The sequence below is a fragment of the Rhineura floridana genome, chromosome 8 (genome assembly GCF_030035675.1).
Source record: "Rhineura floridana isolate rRhiFlo1 chromosome 8, rRhiFlo1.hap2, whole genome shotgun sequence".
Taxonomy (NCBI): Eukaryota; Metazoa; Chordata; class Lepidosauria; order Squamata; family Rhineuridae; genus Rhineura; species Rhineura floridana.
Window position 1 is genome coordinate 64039503 of NC_084487.1, and position 19959 is coordinate 64059461.

At 38.7% G+C, this 19959-nt stretch overlaps 1 protein-coding gene across 3 annotated transcripts in view; it reads right to left on the reverse strand.

Annotated features, from left to right (window-relative positions):
• The window catches only part of TMTC2 (transmembrane O-mannosyltransferase targeting cadherins 2), a 350769-nt gene that overhangs the window by 202875 nt on the left and 127935 nt on the right, over positions 1–19959 (reverse strand). For 2 of the 3 annotated variants that reach the window (XM_061639643.1, XM_061639644.1), the window contains exon 2: positions 2510–3080. The exons of the other annotated variant lie outside the window; for it this stretch is intronic. In XM_061639643.1, the coding sequence (XP_061495627.1) occupies positions 2510–3080 (571 nt within the window). The remainder of the gene's footprint in view (positions 1–2509; positions 3081–19959) is intronic. 3 annotated transcript variants of the gene reach the window in all.

Consider the following 19959-nt stretch of genomic DNA (forward strand, 5'->3'; position numbering starts at 1 on the left):
TCAGACTTTCACACGTTTATAATGAGATATAAATGCTGGAGAAATTAATTCTCAGCTGAATAACCTTGAATGCAAGGACTCCACAAGGGAGTAATCAGTTGTGGTCCCAACCTTTTATTTATCCCTTCAAAGTGTAAAATCCACAGCGCATACAAAATACATGTTTAACAGTTTAGTGCACTTGTGTGCTCACATTTGTCTCAAAACACTTACGCACAGATAGTCGAGTTGGCAAGAGGTCAGGCCACATTCTAAGTCTAACAATCATTTACCACATAGCAGGTTGTTGGGAACTAATTTTTGCTAGGAAACAGTCGTTTTCTAATTATGATTACACAGTGTTGTCCTAAGTGCTGCAAAGGGACCCTTATAAGCTCACAAACATCTATTGGTAGAGTCACAAATGAAGACTAAAAAAAAACCCAATGCCATTCTTAAAAAGCTAATTTACTGAAATGCCTAAGAGATTTAATACAATGGTGCTCTATCTTTTGTCATTATCCTACTGTTAACATTTGTGTTAAAAAAAAAACCACTAGAAAAGCTGGACTGAATGATGCATAAAAAGGTGAGTGTATAAAATTTTAAAAAATCGATTGTCATATTGTGATACATTATCCTAAACAGGTCCGAGTTGAACAGATTGTTCCATTCTAATCAACTACTGCTGCAACTAGTCTTAGAACTCAACTATGTATTCAAGATTTACAATTATATTTCTAGGTTATCTTTCTGATACCAGCTTGTGGAGAAGTTTTTTTTTCTTCATTAGGCAAGATTGACTCTACAATTTTAAACACTCACTTCCTTTGAAAAATGTGATTTCTGGACAAGTGGCAATAATGAGGAATCTACACTCTAAGTAATCTTTAGGTCAAAATAAATGTATGGAATTTTTTTGAAGTTAAAACTGAAGGTGAACTGATAGCCGCGCCATTCTTAAAGCATTAGATTTCCACGGCTACCCTAAAGTGAAAATTAGCTGCCATAAAATTTCATTTAAGATGCTGTGACACTGTGGATATAACACCAGATTATAGATAACAAACTTCATTATCACGTCTGACACCTTTCTATGCTACATGAATAACAGATTTTGCACTTAAACAAAAATGAGGAAAGAAACTTTAATTCATATTTAAAAAATACAATTCCCCTCCTACTCATAGTAATGGCACATTATTTGGTAGTATTTCATAAAACTATGTGGTGTGCGTTCAGATCAGCTAATTTCTATAACAGAGATGTGCACAAATCATATGTAGATCCTAGGCCTTTAACATGCTGAATTAATAACATCTCAAAGAGCTAATTTCAATGCATTTTAAATCAAAATATTGTCACGGCCTCTGCCCCATTTGCCTCTTCTTTCCCCTATCTTTTTCAGAAGTACAGCACAAAGACTAAATTAGCTTTGTTGTACTTTGGACAAAATGCTGCAATCTGCAAAACTGATTAATGGCCCTGTTCTCAACCCGAGAATTGCAACTGGAGAAGAATTAGGCTTTTGAATTTGCATAGTTTGTATAATTATAACTCTCTTCAAATCTTATTCCCTTGTTGAATTTTGCCTTCATATCAATGTTTTAGTATAATTTGTGCAGGTCTTGGTGCTGACATGTAGAATGACTGGATACTCAAGTTACATGTATCTGACAAATGAATCTAACTACATGTAATCTACTAGCATACACTTTTAAAAGTTGTGGGAAGCTAATCAAGAAAGCTTCAACATGGAATACTTACTTCAATTCCAAACTGATCAATAAAAAAAACAGTCAATATAACCTCCAAACTAATCTTCTGCAATATATACAAGCACCATTCTTATTGATCTACCTTCATTTAAAAGATAAATATCATTTTAAAAATCATATCATTAGACAATCAGGTCTTGAGATATAACTACCTGAGTTTAAGGATCAATTCACACCACCTTTGAGCACAAGGCCAGCTAAACTTATTTATTATCAGTCTGGCTTCAAGCATACACATGGCAAAGAGGCTTGACGAGAGCTCCATTATGTCCACAATTCAAGATTAAATGTGTCACTCTGCAACATATGTAAGAGTTTATTATATTATATTTCTGTGCAGAACCATGCTTATTGCTCACAGTAAAACTGCCATGCACAAGTAACTTTAATCTGGGTTATGAGTGCAGGCCACATGTTGTATTGAATCAGTGGTTACTAAAGCCAGTAATTATAGAGGGAAAGTGTGTTTTTCCCCTCCCCACAATATTAGTAAACTATTTGTTAGCACAAACCAACAACAATACTCGTACAAGAGGTATTTGGCAAAAAGCACCAGGAACAGCAAAAATGAAATGCCAAATGTCAGCTTTAAGAAGAACCACTGTTGGATTGATTGGATTTTCATTCTACCATAATGCATCTGTGGTGTTATTTTTAAATAAGGCAAAAGTTAAGTAATGCTTTGCTTCTTTAGATAAACACATTTTATCTGTATGGTGCAAAAACTGATAATTATGAATCTCAGTTCTTACCTTATAGATAGCAGGAATGATTTGGTGCATTTTTAGCCTGTGAAACACAAAGATATCATAAACTGCTGAAATTGCTAGAACAGTCACTCCTTGCTCCTTCCACAACATGCTGCAAGTGGCACATAGCCCTGCACCCAAGATCCAGCCCCAGGTTCCTTCTGAGTAGTTTCTTGTGCAGCAGTGTTTAGTATAACAGACCAGGGAAAGCAGAAAGAAAAGGCAAGCTCCAATATCAGCCCTTCCTACAATTCCTGCCACTGCTTCAGTATGGATGGGATGAGAAGCAAACAGCAGGCCAGCAAGTAAGGTCCAATATCCATCACCAAGCAGCACTCGGGAAAAATTTGTGAAAAGACCTGTGACTGCAGCATGTAAAAGGACATTTACAAGGTGGTAGCTCCAGGGATCCATGCCTCCAAAAGCATGGTTAATGCGAAAAGACAGTGTACAGAGAGGTCGATACGATTTGTGACTCCCACTGTGAGTAAGGAGAGTGCCCCAGAAGTCATTGTAGAATATCTGAGTCCATGGCGTTTCAGGAAGAAGATCCTGGTTTGTCTTGATAGCTCGGCTAAAAAATAAAAGCAAACAGGAAAAAAAGGATCAAACCACATGATTACTACAGATCAGGTTGCTAAATTAAACACAAGTTCTCATTTTTTAAAATTAAATTAGCACAAAAAAGGTGTAATATCAAAGCTATGCTACTTCTTAAAATTTTAAACACAATATAAGCGGTGTTAGAAGTGTCTCTTCTATTGACTTTTGCTACAATAAATTTCCATATAAATTGGCTTTTTAAAACCTTAGAAACAGATGTTATGCTGGATCCATTAAATTAAAACACCCTTCAATGACATTCAGCGGAGTCTAACCCAGAAGCAATCATTTATGAGTTGATGGGTCATAATTAAAATGTAAAAGAAACATGAGTAACTGACAAACACTGTGGCTGAAAACTAACAATTCCTTACCCATTCCAAACCAAACCCCAATTGCCTTTTACACAACTATTTTAATTTACATGATGGAATTAATCTTGCTGACATGGATTTAGCAATAACTACACAAAGTTACCAGATGTATGCAAATATTTGATCCATAAAGAAGTTCCTTGACAGACACATCTATCTAATAAAGATGAATCTGCAGCCCATGTTTAATCAATCATAGGTGGACAAAGGATTATGGATTTCACAGGGAGTTGAAGTCAAGTTTTACAACATCACCAGTTCCATATATTCTAAGCAACTGGCTGTTTTTCCCCTTCTGTTCCCATATTGTCAATAGCAGCTTCCCTAAGATCACCAGATGAGTTCATGGCATAGCCAAAAATTTTGGCTCACAGTTCAATTTCTTACTATACTTTTTCAACAGAAACTAGAGTTTCAATATTTTTTCTATGTTTATAATTTACTTCAGCATAAAAGGTATCTGTTCCTTGAGTGAGCTTAAATACACACAAACTATATTTTACAGCCTGATCTGGATACAAAGTCATTAATGTTGGGTTTGCTACCCAATAGTTGCAAACATCTTTCAGTAACAAGTCTATAGGAAAATCGCTAAAAGAGTATGTTACAATTACACACACACACACCCCCCTCTATAATACAGTCAAGTGTTTCACTGGACAACTTTACCTTATTAATGGGATCACTGAGACCAGGATTAGGCTGGCAAATAAGATATAGAAAGGCACAAACTGAATTATTCAAAACTCCTGATGTACAGTAGCTATTCATTATATGTCCAAAGTGTTGCAAAAAAGAAAAAATCACCAAAGATCCTGACATTACTATCCAAACTTTTTCAGCTTTTTTTAGGAGGAAAAAAAAGATTATATGAATGAATTGCTCTCAGTGTGTTTGCTTCAAATAGAAAAAAAAATCATAGGATCATAGTTGGAAGGGGCCTATAAGGCCATTGAGTCCAACCCCCTGCTAAATGCAGGAATCCAAATTAAAGCATACCTGACAGGTGGCTGTCCAGCTGCCTCTTGAATGCCTCCAGTGTTGGAGAGCCCACTACCTCTCTAGGTCATTGGTTCCATTCTCGTACCGCTCTAACAGTTAGGAGTTTTTCCAGTTTCTCAGTTATTGAGAACATCAGTTTTTCTTGATGTTCAGTCGAAATCTGGCTTCCTGCAGCTTGAGCCCATTATTCCATGTCTTGCACACTGGGATGATCAAGAAGAGATCTGGCCCTCCTCTGTATGGCAGCCTTTCAAGTACTTGAACAATGCTATCATATCTCCCCTCAGTCTTCTCTTCTCCAGGCTAAACATGCCCAGTTCTTTCAGTCTCTCCTCATAGGGCTTTGGTTTACAGTCCCTGATCATCCTTGCTGCCCTCCTCTGAACCTGTTCCAGTTCATCTGCATCCTTCTTAAAGTGCGGTGTCCAGAACTGGATGCAGTACTCATGATGACTCCTAGCCAGTGCCAAATAGAGGGAACCCAATACTTCACGTGATCTGGAAACTATACTTCTGTTAATGCAGTCTAAAATAGCATTTGCCTTTTTTGCATCCACATCACACTGTTGGCTCATATTCAGCTTGTGATCAACAACAATCCCAAGATCCTTCACATATATAGTATTGCTGAGCCAACTGTTATACTCTTATAACTTTGCATTTGGTTTCTTTTTCGTAGGTGCAGAACTCTGCATTTACCCCTACTAAACTTCATTATATTGTTGTTAGCCCACTGCTCCAGCCTATCAAGATCCCTTTGAATTTTGTTTCTGTCTTCCAGGGTATTAGCTATTCCTCCCAATTTTGCATCATCTGCAAATTTGATAAGCATTCTTTGCACCTCCTCATCAAAGTTATTAATAAAAATGTTGAACACTGGGCCCAGGACTGAACCCTGCAGTACCTCGCTCATTACCTCCTCCCAGTTTGAGAAGGAGCCACTTATAAGCACTCTTTGAGTACAATTTATTTATTTTATTTAATTATTTAATTCAATTTTTATACCGCCCATAGCAAGGCTCTCTGGGCGGTGTACATTGGATATTCTGTGGCCAACAATTCTGTAGCCAACCGTGGATCTGCCTGATAGTTGTTCCATCCAGCCCACATTTAGCTAGCTTGCTAATCAGAATATCATAGGGCACTTTGTCAAAAGCTTTGCTGAAGTCAAGATATGTTATGTCCACAGCATTCCCACAGTCTACCAGTTGTCAGTGGCATTTAATTTCCTGAAACTGCAAATACAATACACTGATCTGCAAATACATATTAATACAAAGCTCAGTAGTTCTGTTTTCTAAATAACCTTGCTATAACATTATTAGGCACATTTGTTGCATGTAGATCCTGTTGTCTGCATATACACTGTCGTTAGGGGAAGGTCAGTAAAATATTCATTATGATTAGGTTGTTTATCAACTTTGCCTCCATTTTTGGTTTCACATAACTATTATTGGTAAAAGATATGTAACAAACAAAATCTTCATGTCAAGTACATTTATTGCCCCTTATGCTTTAATTTGAGAATCCTCCTGTTTGTCATCTCACAACCTGCAACACACATCTCCAGACCAAGGGATAGGATACTGAAATCAGTCAAGGACTGCTGCCAATCTACTGCTACAACCAAACAAGTGTGGCCTTTAATTATGGAAGACTTCACCATCAAGAAAGTCTACACTGAAGCATCATAGTCCATCATACTAATGAAGTTCATGGGACTGGAAAATAGAAGCAGGGAAGGTAAAAGTGTTCAAATTTTGTTACATAAACCAAACACAGATTTTTTAAAATATATATGTGTGTGCATGTTTAAACACTGCAGCTCGGTCTCAGCAATGTAAGAGTTCATTGCTTTGATGCAATTGAGAGTTATGACTAGGCAGTTGGTCCCTTCCCCAGCTTGAGTATGCTCACTCAAATGGAGGAAGCCATTAGGAACTTTCTTGCACTGCAGCATGCACACACACACACAAAAAAATAATGGCCAGAAAGGAGTACTATAGCTTATTAACTGGAATTCATCTGGGAGTCTTAGATATAACTAGTTCCTCATTCTGAACATAACATCAGATAGAGTAGCTACTCTAGAGAGGCTCCCATGCCTTGTTTTGCCTCCCTTCCCCTGGATTGCAACCTTTTATACCTTTCCTACATTCCTGTTTCTGACACACCTGTTCTACATTTGTTGCTCTGGACCATGTCGTCTCTCTGACCTAACTATCTACTTGCCCCTGGCCCTTTCAGTTCACTGCTTTCAGGTTTGACCCATGCAGGAACAGTGCACTGGCCACCCTTTTAGCTGCCCTGGAATATCTTGAATATGTGTTGGAGGAGAGCTTTGCGCATACCATGGACTGCGAAAAAGACAAATAATTGGGTGTTAAACCAGAACTGTCACTAGAAGCTACATTGATGAAACTGAGATTATCATACTTTGGACACATCATGAGAAGACACAATTCTACTCTAAGGGAGTAGAAAAAGAGGAAGGCCAAACAAGAGATGGATTGATTCCATAAAGGAAGCCACAGACCTGAACTTACAAGATCTGAACAGGGTGGTTCATGACAGATGCTCTTGGAGGTCACTGATTAATAGGGTCGCCATAAGTCATAATCGACTCGAAGGTACATAACAACAACAAACTGCATATCTCAAAAGAGACACTAAAGGCAGCTTTCAGGTTAGCTAAATTCCTGACAAACATTTAGAATTGTATTGAATGTGGATGTTTCTCCAATGTACACCTCAGTCAGCTGGAAGTGCCACTACGGCAAAACAGAAAAAGGGGGACCAGAAAGGAAAAGCTGTAGAAACCAGCAATGGAAAAGCTTTCTTAATAGGTTTCTGATATAACAGGTCACCTATTAATCCAACTTGAATTCATAAGGACAAGTTTGTGACTTTGCAATCCTGAAGTAATTACAGTAGGGTCCTGCTTTTCAGCATTCTGCTAATACGGCGCAAGCCCCGTCCTCCGCCCCCTTCTTCTCCTCCTCCAGGAGCGGCAACGTGATCAGCTGCAGCACGTGGAGCTTCAGGGGACAAGCACTGTCAGATGGAGCATGCCAGCTAGACCTCCCCGCGCTACAGCTGATTGAAGCCTGATGCTGCACCGGCGCAATCAGCTGTTGCACACAACAACTGTAGCATGGGGAGCTCCAGCCGCCGTGCTCCAGCTGACAGCACTTGGCCCCTGAAGCTCCCCGCACTACAGCTGATCGATCAACTATGTGCGGGGAGCTCCAGCTGTCGCACTCCAGCTGACAGCGCTTGGCCCCTGAAGCTCCCTGCGCTACAGCTGATCACACCGGCGCAGCAGCAGGCTTTGCTTGCTTGCTCTCTTTCTGGATGGGCTATGTTCCACTTTATGGCAATTTTTGCTTTATGGCGAGGATCTGGAACCTAACCCGCCGTATCAGTGGGACCCTATTGTATTATCTTTTACTTTGATATGGAACTCATTTGTATGAGGTACCTGTCAAATGAAGACCATCCCCTGTCAAAATACCCTTCCTCGATTCTTAACGACAAACTTTAGAAAAAATAAGTTACCTAACTTAAGAGTCTCTAACCATATAAAAAATGGTGGTTGGATAATTTCTTTAGGGAATATGAAGGAAATACAATGCCTTAGTAATCAGACCCCTGACCAATGCTATCATATTACTAAATTACAAATGGAACACTGAAATTTTGTTCTGCATGATATTTTATTTTGAAACACTGAAACCCAAAATCAATAATTGTGACACTGGTTTTATGTTGGAAAATGTTTGTGTTGTTGTTATGTGCCTTCAAGTCAATTTCAACTTATGGTGACCTTATGGATCAGCAACCTCCAATAGCATCTGTTATAAACCATCCCACTCAGATCTTGTAAGTTCAGGTCTGTGGCTTCCTTTATGGAATCAATCCATATCTTGTTTGGCCTTCCTCTTTTTCTACTCCCTTATTATTATCTTTTCTAGTGAATCGTGTCTTCTCATTATGTGTCCAAAGTATGATAACCTCAGTTTCATCATTTTAGCTTCTAGTGATAGTTCTGGTTTAATTTGTTCTAACACCCAATTATTTGTCTTTTTCGCAGTCCATGGTATGTGCAAAGCTCTCCTCCAACACCACATTTCAAATCAGTTGATCCTTCTCGTATCCATTTTTTTCACTGTCCAACTTTCACATCCATACATAGAGATCAGGAATACCATGGTCTGAATGAATCTTGACTTTAGTGTTCAGTGATACATCTTTGTATTTCAGGACTTTTTTCTATCAGAGCTGCCCTCCCCAGTCCTAGCCTATTTTCTTGACTATTGTCTCCATTTTGGTTAATGACTGTGCCAAGGTATTGATAATCCTTGACAAGTTCAATGTCTTCAACTTTAAAGTTATATAAATCTTCTGTTGTCATTACTTTAGTCTTCTTGACATTCAGCTGTAGTCCTGTTTTTGTGCTTTCCTCTTTAACTTTCATCAGCATTCATTTCAAAATCATTACTGGTTTCTGCTAGTAGTATGGTATTGTCTACATATCTTAAATTATTGATATTTCTCCCTCCAATTTCCACACCTCCTTCATCTTGGTCCAATCCCGCTTTCCGTATGATATGTTCTGCGTACAGATTAAACAAATAGGGTGATAAAATACACACCTGTCTCACACCCTTTTCGTTGGGAACCAATCGGTTTCTCCAAATTCTGTCCTTACAGTAGCCTCTTGTCCAGAGTATAGATTGTGCATCAGGACAATGAGATGCTGTGGCACCCCCATTTCTTTTAAAGCATTCCATAGTTTTTCATGATCTACACCATCAAAAGTTTTGCTGTAATCTAAAAAGCACAGGGTGATTTCCTTCTGAAATTCCTTGGTCTGTTCCATTATCCAACGTATGTTTGCGATAACATCTCTTATACCTCTTCCCTTTCTAAATCCAGCTTGGACATCTGGCATTTCTCGCTCCATATACGGTAAGAGTCTTTGTTATAGAATCTTGAGCATTACTTTACTTGCATGGGATATTAAAGCAACAGTTCGATAATTACTGCATTCCCTGGGATCCCCTTTCTTTGGAATTGGGATGTATATTGAACGCTTCCAGTCTGTGGCCCATTGTTTAGTTTTCCATATTTGTTTACAAATTTTTATCAAAATTTGGACAGATTCAGTCTCAGTAACCTGTAGCAACTCTATTGCTATGCCATCTATTCCTGGTGATTTCTTTCTTTAGAAATAATAAATTAGAGTTAGAGACTCTTAAATTCGGAAATTTAGATAAATTTCTTCCTGTGCTTCTGCTTTCCAATTCCTCTTCTTTTGTGTTTGCCATTGGAGCATAGACTTATAGCTTTGTTAATAGGTTTCCCATTAAATCTCATTGATTCACTCGCTCAGACCTTGCGTTATAGCTCTAAATTGCTTTTGATACATCACTTCTCACTATTAAAGCAATCCCGTTTCTTCTTAATTTCTCATTTCCTGCATAAAATATTTTGTAGTTGCCTGATTGAAAGTGTCCCATCCCCATCCATTTTAATTCACTCATGCCAAGTATTGTAATGTTGATGCATTCCATTTCTTGCTTGACAGTTTCTCCCTTTCCCTGGTTCATGCTTCTCACATTCCATGTTCCTATTGTGTTCGTCGTACAGACTCTGCTTTCGCATCTGTGCACATCAGCCTCTGGGCTTCCATTCGGCTTTGACCCAGTGGCATCATTAGTCACAGTGCTACCATACTTGTCCATCATTCTTCCCCAGTAGCTTATTGAGTGCCATTCGTAGATTCGCTCCAGGTCATTCAGGTTGATTGGATGTCTCTTGTGCACCGCAATTTTCAAAGAGCACCACAGATTCTCAATGGGATTGAGATCAGGACTTTGACTGGGCTACTGTAGGACATTCACCTTTTTGTTCTTGAGCCACTCCAATATTGCTTTGGCCTGGCGCTTGGGATATTGTCCTGCTTAAAAGTGAATTTCCTCTCAAACTTCAGTTTTTTAGTTGGTTCTCTTGCAGTATTCCCCTGTATTTTGCTCCATCCATTCTTCCTTCAATTTTAACAAGATACCCAGTCCCTACTGATGAGAAGCATCTCCACAGCATGATGCTGCCACCACCATACTTCACTGTAGGGATGGTGTGTCTTGAGGCATGGGCAGTGTTAGGCTTGGGCCAAAAAGCTCTATCTTGGTCTCATCTGACCACAACACCTTTTCCCAAATCCCAACTGGGACACTCTCATGCTTCCTGGTAAACTCCAGACATGCTTTCAGATGGTACTTTTTGAGTAACGGCTTCTTTCTTACCACCCTCCCATACAGGCCAGTGTTATGCAGAGCTCTTGATATGGTTGACTGGTGCACCATTACTCCACTCCCGGCCACTGAACTCTGTAGCTCCTTCAAAGTGTTTGTTGGCCTCTCTATTGCTTCTCTCACAAGTCTCCTTCTTATTCAAGCGTTGAGTTTTGAGGGACGGCCTTTTCTTGGCTGTGCCTGGCTGGTGTGATGTAGCTTCTATTTCCAGATTACTTATCCAACTGCGCTCACTGGGGTATCCAAACACTTGGATATTAGTTTGTATCAGTTTCCTAATCTATGCATTTGTATTACATTATCTCTCACTTCTGTAGAATGCTCTTTGGTCTTCATTTTCCTTCAGATCCACAGCCTGACCAATGATCCTTCAACAGTGGGGGTTTTGATCCTGACCATGTGACAGCAACTTGAATGGTTCACAGGTGGAAGTCAATGGTAAGGCAATTGTGTCCTTGATAGGGCAATTTCTTTCATCTGTGTATACTGGGAGCTTCCACAGCATAGGGGTTGAATACATGTTTCAGTTTTTTATGTTTCTTACAAACATTTCCCAAAATAAAACCAATGTCACCTTATAATAATTGATTTTGAGTTTCAGTGTTTCAAAATAAAGTATCATACAGAACGAAATTACAATGTACCATTTGTAATTCAGTAATATGAGAGCATTGGGGGTCTGATTACTTTTGCAAGGCACTATATATTATTTGTTTTAGTAAAGTCTTATTAATGTCCACCTGATTGTGGCAGTCTGATTCATCTTGGGTGATCCTAAATTAGCATGTTAAATTGGTTCACCCTTTAGAAGATTATTTGGCAAGTGACCCAGACACTAAATTCTGCTTCCTATAGCATCCCTGTGAAAAAAACATCCTTTGGGAAAATTGCTGGCCATCTTAATTTCAACATAGGAGAATCTGAATGTTAACCTAGCAAATTATAGTACCAGCTCAGTATAACACTACTAATGCTTTGGGAGGTACATCACCACCGTGTTTTTTTTTAAATTGGTAAATGTCATCAATAAACAAGAGTTCACGACTTCCGGGAAGGGTGACTTAGCCTGTGCCTGCTTTTGAGACGGGCTCCTGCCTCAAAAGAAGCTTATTCAGATATATCAGTCAGATTTTTTTTTTTTTTGACTGATTAAACTTCTCCCGGGTAGGGAGAAACGAAGAGATTAACCTCAAAGCCTATTTTTGTTGGGACGACCAGATCTCATTAATTTATGGGACGAGGTCCAGCCGACGAAGGTGGGACGGATTTTCAACAACAAGCTCTATCTGATAAAGCGAACGTTCATCTTATCTTCTAAGAGAGAACGCACTAACAGGCAAGCACCCTTCTTTCTATATTTTTCTTTTACTTGACTTAAATTGTTGCTGTTTAAAAGAGATTTGCCAGATTGATCGGTTTTTGACATCTCACTGGGGAGCCATAACTTCTCTCTGCTACTCACTAATTAATAGCTTATCTCTGTTTTTGTTGCAAAAAGCTGTCCTGGATTTGCATTCTAAAGATATACACAGAAGAGGGATTTCTATTCCAGATTTTTATTTTGAAGAATATTATATTGTCTGAGACTACTCTCTTTTTGGTCTATTTTATTTTGACGAATCTGTTTCCTGACGACCGCCATTAATTGTTTCGATCCTGGGAACTGCATTTTGTTTACTTAAGCATGGAGAGATAAGGCTGTCTGCTCTGTTTATACTGTGATGTCACCAAGTTTGGAGTATTAACCCAATTGTTGCTGAAATAAGAAGTGGTTTTCCTATATTTTTCTTTTAAAATGGCAATTAAGAAAGTGGCTGAGAAGCTGGAAATAACTATGTTTCAGAAAATAATGGATGAGATTGAGATAACGAAACAAAACCTGCGACAGGGTTGTAAGGAGCTGAAAGTTGAATTGAGTAAAATGAAGCAGGAGATTAAAGATATAGGGGTCCCTGTGAGAGAGGTGACCCTGGAAGGGGTCCCTGTGAGAGAGGAGACCCCGGAGATTGGAACAAACGTGGAACAGGAAAAAGATTTGGAGTCTATGGACTTTAGAAACAAAATCTATTGTTTGGAGACACAGGAGATTAAAGACATAGGGGTCCTTGTGAGAGAGGAGACCCTGGAGACTGGAACAGGGGTCCCTGTGAGAGAGGAGACCCTGGAGACTGGAACAGGGGTCCCTGTGAGAGAGGAGATCCCGGAGATTGGAACAAACGTGGAACAGGAACAAGATTTGGAGTCTATGGACTTTAGAAATAAAATCTATTGTTTGGAACTCAATGTTATCTCTGAAGAAATTAATGAAGATTCTAGAGATAAAGTTATCAATGGCATGGATAATCTTCTGGACTGGAATGATGTGATGGAGCCCAATATAGAGAAAATCTATGGAATTAACTGCAGCCATGTGACAATGGAAAAACTTTCAAGAGATGACCCAGTGTATTTTGAAAAAAAGAACAGAGATATGATTTTACAGCTGTATTTCAGCAACCTATTCAGAATGGATGGCAAGAAAATATTTGGGATAGAGGTAATTCCCATCAGACTCTTACTATATGACTATGGCTTTGACAGCAAGATTATTATGGAATACTGATAATGGAAGATTGGATACTGAAATTACTGGACTTAACAAGACTACTGAAGATGGAAGATGGAAAATGGAACTAATAGGGATAATAGAACAATGGCTACTGAAATTACTGAACCTAACAGATTCTGATGTGATGGATTAATTGAAATGTTTATTTTGACTATGGTTATGACAATAAGATTATCATAATTAGTAATGAGATGGATTAATCGATATGCTTATCTGGAAAAAAAAATTGATAGATATATTTCTTAAAGAATTGAAACCTCTCTTTGACTTTTTGTGGAAAGAATAAAGTAATGTTTATGAGATTTGATGATTAAGTAAGATAACTACTGGAGGAAAGTGATTTTATAATATGACTTAAGAGACAGGATTGTTATATATTATAGACTTATAACTGATTTGATCTTTGACAAATGGGAAGTCAATATTTTACTCTTTATTTTTTATTTTTGTTTTTTTTTTTTTCTTTTTTTCTTTTTGTTTAACTATTTTTGATTTTGTTTTTTGTCTTTGAATGTTTTATGATTTTGTCTTGTATGTTTTATGAAAATCTGAATAAAAATTATTGAAAAAAAAATAAATAAACAAGAGTTCACAAAAAGTGCTGTCCAACTCATCACTAGTAGTCACATTTTTTAATATTGTGAGTATAGTCACCCTTCTCTCAGCAGACTGCAAAAAGGCAGAAACTCTCTCTGACCTCACACTGAGCCTTGGTAAGCAACAAAACATTGATGCATCTGTGGTCAAAGCAATATCAGGGAGAGCCCCCACTCTTCTCCTGGCTTGAGTAAAAAAGAAAATACCTCTCTGACCTTGTACTGGCCTGTGTAGAGGCTTGGAATCTTAAGAGGACAAAGGGGAGGCTGGAAGGATCCAGAGAAAGTGAGTTCCTTAATCCCTAACCCCAAGAATATACCATCTTCAAGGACATCTTAACCTTTCTAGCATGGGCGGTGGTGAGAACTAGAAATTATTCATAGGTTTATATTATCCATATGATTATAATCCTAAAACATAACACTGTGAAGTACAATTTGGTGGAATGCACAAGACCCTGTTGCATGGGGAGGGGGATAGGTGGTATTGTAACACATTTACAATTCCAAGGGGAGCTAAGGTCTGAAATAAATACTACCTTTAACTATTACACCATACCAGGTGCAATAGGTTTAGAGTAGGAAACTATAGAATAGGAAACTATGCAATTGTCTGAATATTGAAATTACTGGATGTGTTGAGCAGCAATACACTAAAAAAAGATATTGAATAATTTTTCTCCTGAATCCATTGATTCATCTAGCCCAGTATTGTCACACCTGGGTTGAATCTTGTTGCTTCTACTTACAAAGCATGTTTTCTACCACTCAGCTATGGCCCTTTCCCATTGTTTTAAATGGAAATGGGATCTTTAAAAGTCTCTTTATGTGAGATTCTCCACCAATCATTACCCTGTAACTGAACAGCTATAACTGAGAGTTACTGCAGAACCTGTTTTCTTCTACAAGGCCTTTCAACCAGCCTTATGAAACATATTGTTATGCAACCTCCATCCACTCTCCAAGAATTCACTGGACTGGGAACATGGACACCTGCACAGAAGCCTGTTTCTTTTGATTTCCAATAATAGAAGGTGTACATATGCATTTCCAATTCAAGCCTCCTTGTAGCAACTCTTACATATATAGATCAAATATAGACCAGACTGAGAATACAGATTACATTTGTGAAGTATCATGACAACTTTACTGAAAATGCAAGTTATATACACTGACAGTTGCCAGCTTACCCATTCCACATTATTTATTTTATGATCCACTCATACATCACTTTCTGTGGTCTGTGCTATGCCATCTATAATAATTTTTTTTTAAAAAAACTCCTCATACATGGTCTAAATCCAAGTGAAGGTGTTTCTATTAATATGTGTAAGATTATTGGATTCAAAATTAATTATTATTAAACATTATTAAAAAATCCTATTGTGAAAAACCATATTTGAGCAAGGCATTACAGAAGAAGACACGAATACTATTCTCACTATAGATATGAGGATTATTTTCACTATAAATATCAAGAGATGTGTAGAAGCAAATAGTATAGCATGTTAAAGTAATTTAAACATCAACAAATGAAGAGGCATTGTTGTGCTTTAAAACACATAGAAAACAACCATCTCTCTCATAAGCAAAGCTAAAAGCTTTATTTTTAAAATGTGTTTCCCATTATAGACCCTTACAATTTATCTCTACTTAAGTAAAATGGCACTGAAGATCCTTTACATTTTTTAAAGTTCAGTTATGATAGAGGCATTATTGTTATGAAATGCCAATGTCCTCTGAAGGGAGATTTTGGATTTCTATATTCCCTTCATGGAAGGAGAGAATTGCAACTTTTGCAAATATATTCCAAAAAATACTTGGCAACTTGCTAGTTCAGGAGTTATCACTGTGTGCCACTAACTGTATGAGGTACATAAAGTTCTTCTGTTAATGCTCTCCAGTTCTTCCCAGGATCCTGAAATATGCCATGAGTGAATTAAAATTATGATGCTCCAGAAAAAGTTAAGTACCTTTAAAAATGGAAATGGACTGCCTTCAAGTCGATCCCAACTTATGGCTACCCTATGAATAGGGTTTTCATGGTAAGCGGTATTCAGAGGGGGTTTACCATTGCCTCCCTCTGAGGCTGGTCCTCCCCTGCTGGCTAGGGCCTGCTCAGCTTGCCACAACTGCACAAGCCAGCCCTTTCCTTATCAACAACTGCCAGCTGGGAGGCAACTGGGCTCCTTGGGACTATGCAGCTTGCCCACGGCTGCACAGATGGCAGGGCACATAACCCCTGAGTCACTCACTGTGGGGGTGATCTTTAGCTGGCCCTTGACACCCAGGAGACACGAGTGGGGATTTGAACTCACAGACTATGGACTCCCAGCCAGGCTCTTCTCCCCACTGTGCTATACCAGCTATCTAAGCACCTTTATGAACCATTTATGAACCATTTATTTCAATGTGAAATAGCTGAGTCAAGCAAATTACATTCTTAACAGAAAATATAAAATTGTAGATAGGTCATGCTCAGTGTTTTTTTTTGCCCTGATGATTGCAGAGAGAAGTGTGATAGCTATGAAGCATGAAAGCGGGGGGGGGGGGCACGTTTAAATGTAGTAATTAGAAAATGGGAAAAACCCAACCCTATATCAAGACTTCTGAAGAAAAGTGTATGTTTATCTACAAAAATACTCTTTTTCGATTTCAGGAGTTGTTTACTCCTGTCTTGCCATTGAACTATGGGCAATACACAGGAGATCACTTTTCAGAGATTTTATGTCCATGCTCCTAAACCTCTTGTTTGCCCAAGAACAACACCAGCATCTATGTGGCTTAAGGTTTGTGCTAACTAGCACTCATTTTGTTGGGAACAAAGATTCTAGTTTTGTTCCCTGAGAATTCTATTATTCTCATAAGCAAAAAGAAAAGGAAAAAAGGGGGGAACAGGGGAGGGTAAACAAGAGAGAAATATCTGTAACTACTTAAAGGTAATAAATTAAGAAAGACGATAAAAAAGCAGCTATTGCTTATAGTTAAAAAGTAAGGTATCAGGCAAATAACACACAAACACTTGTTAAGTATGAGGAAGTAAAGGAAAAAAGGGGGAGGTCACAGTGCTAAATCAATTTCAATTCAAATCAAAAAGGTACTGACTTATTTATGCTTTACAACAGGATGACTAACCTGAGGTTCTCCAGATATTGTTGAACTCCCAACTCCAATAAGCCCCAGTCAGCATGGCCAATGGTCAGAGAGGATAGGAGTTGTAATACAAGAACATATGGAGGACCACAGGTTCCTCATCCTTGCTTTAGAGTGAAGTATGCCAGAAAACCCATTCCTTGGAGCAGTTACCAGTAGAGCCTTGCAGACTGAACAACTGCAGCATCTAAACATCAACATTGCAGTCTCAATTATGAGGGTGCTTGTAACACCTAAACCTTACTACTTACAGCTGTGCAGGTGTTATTAATTTCCCCTCTTCCTCCCCACATAAAAAATTCCAAGAAGAAACTAAGAAAAAATGTTGGGAAGGTTTATTTCACCTATTAATGCTCACTGCCCAAATCAAAAGCAATGTTTGAAACAGTTTTCTTAACAACTTGGCAAGTGCTACAAACACTCTCTGCACAATATTTCAGGTAGTTACCATTTACAGGAAGATTCTGAGTTAAAGGAACTAACCAACATCAGATCACTACCATCACCTAGCTTTTTCATGAAGAATTGTCTTCCGGCTCCAGTCATTATACTAGGATTGCTATTGGGCATAATAAAAAGAAAGTCTCCTTGGACCATCTAGAAACAGACTCTATGTCTGTGCCCATTCTGAAAGGCAAAAGTGTCACAAGGAAGCCGTTTGTTAGTTCAAACACAACTGGCACTTCTCTGTCAGCCACAGATAACATTTGCAGGCTTAATCAGCAAATCTACCCCTTCACGTTTTAATGCATGCCCATTTCATGCATCCCAGGAGGAAAGTGTGGGTTACTCATAATATCACTAATGGTTTGTATTTTTAATATAGCTTGCATTATCAAAATGTTTTAAATGGCTAAAATAAATATTTGAAAAAGATTCAAAGTCAAGGCAAAGGACTTCCTTATTCTCTCACCAAAAGAAGAAACCTATTTATGGAATATTAAAGTACCTATATGAGTGCACAGTGCATGCAGCTGGCTCATATTTAAAAACAACAACTCTCAATGGGGGAATGGGAATAATGCTGTAGTCTTTGGCCTACTTCTATGGGCAAAACAGAAAACCTGGGCAAGCCCATCGCTGTTAGGAAGGCAGACCAAGATTGAACATACAATTCCCAGCTATAGTAATCCTGAGCATTTCTTCCTCTCACTTTCTACAACAGCAAATGTTAGAAAGAAACTCAAAAAGTTGCAAGAGCAGCATGTCAGCAATATAATCCACCTTGAGAAGCTGCAGAAAGTGACACCCATGGCAGGACAAGAGTAAGCTCAAGCAAACATTTACCATTGATGATATAGGTATACTGGACTAGAATAGATGATCCACTTGCAGCTCTATGATTCTCTGGACTTATTATTTACTGGAAATGGGGAAGTGCAGAGGATGAATCCCTGGCCTTCATCCCTTGCTTGCTTTGAGAAGGACCTTCCGTTTTTGACTCAGAGGTGAAAGTTAATTCAATTAAAAATAGGAGCAGTCCATGCCTCCTATTAACCAGAGGGTAAGTGCATCCCCACTCTCCATAAAACTAACATTAAAATTGATGAGAGAAAGTGTATGATTCCATTATGTAGGACAAAGCTGTTTGGAGGGGGAGAGATGATGATATTCAATGACTTAACCAATGTACTACTCCTAAACTGATCCAAAGTATCTCCTAGAGGGATCCAAATCTTTTAAAAAAGAAAAGAAAGTTCAACCATGCATCTGGCTTTAATATTGTTGTAACAGTTCCCATGTGCTATACGTACAAGTCAGCATTTTCAAGTACAAAAGGCATTCTTCCATTGGACAGCTAATGAACTCAAAGTATGTTATGATAAAACTGGCACTGCTCTTCTTAGAAGGTACACTAGTTGTTTTAGTTGTTTTATTCAAATACTGTGAATTATGTATACCTCAGGAGACGGCTTGAGTGCAGATGGAGACAAACTCCTGGTGGATGCAATGACACACTGGTAAGTGCCTATGGTAAGCTGTATTTAGGGGCAGTGAGGGCAGCAAAAAAACAATATTTTGCTGCCACTATCAAATCATCAATCTGCTGCCCAGCAGAACTCTTCAGAATTGTCTGGGGGCTATTACCTGCTGGCCCCAAGGACATAGTAGATCCATCTGAGGCCCACTGTAATGAATTTGCTAGGCACTTCCAGGATAAAATCTTTAGCATCCACCAGGACTTAGACTCCAGTGTTATAGCAGGTGAATCAAGCGAGGAATCCAGAGCACAGCCTTGTCCTGATTTCTTGGATGAGTTTCAGTTGGTACAGCTTGAGGGCGTTGACAAGGTGCTTGGACAGGTTCATGCAACCACTTCTGTGCTGGATCCTTGCCCTTCTTGGCTAATAAAAGCTAGCGGGGACAGAACAGCTGCCTGGGCCAGGGAAGTGATTATTTATTTATTTATTTATTGAATTTCTTAGTCGCCCATCTGGCTGGCTATCCAGCCACTCTGGGCGACGTACAAAATAAACATACAGATACAATAAACATTAAAAATCTGGACACAAGATAATAAAATCTAGCCCACCACAAAAGCCTGCCTGAAGAGCCAGGTCTTCACGGCATGGTGGAAACTCAGTATAGAGGGGGCATGCCGGAGATCATTTGGGAGGGAGTTCTACAGGGTGGGGGCCACAATTGAAAAAGCCCTCTCTCTAGTCCTCACCAGTCTGGCTGTTTTGACTGATGGGATAGAAAGAAGGTCTTTTGAGGCTGATCTTGTTGGAGGGCATAGCTGATGATGCTGGAGTCGCTCCTTCAGATAGACTGGGCCGAAACCGTATAGGGATTTAAA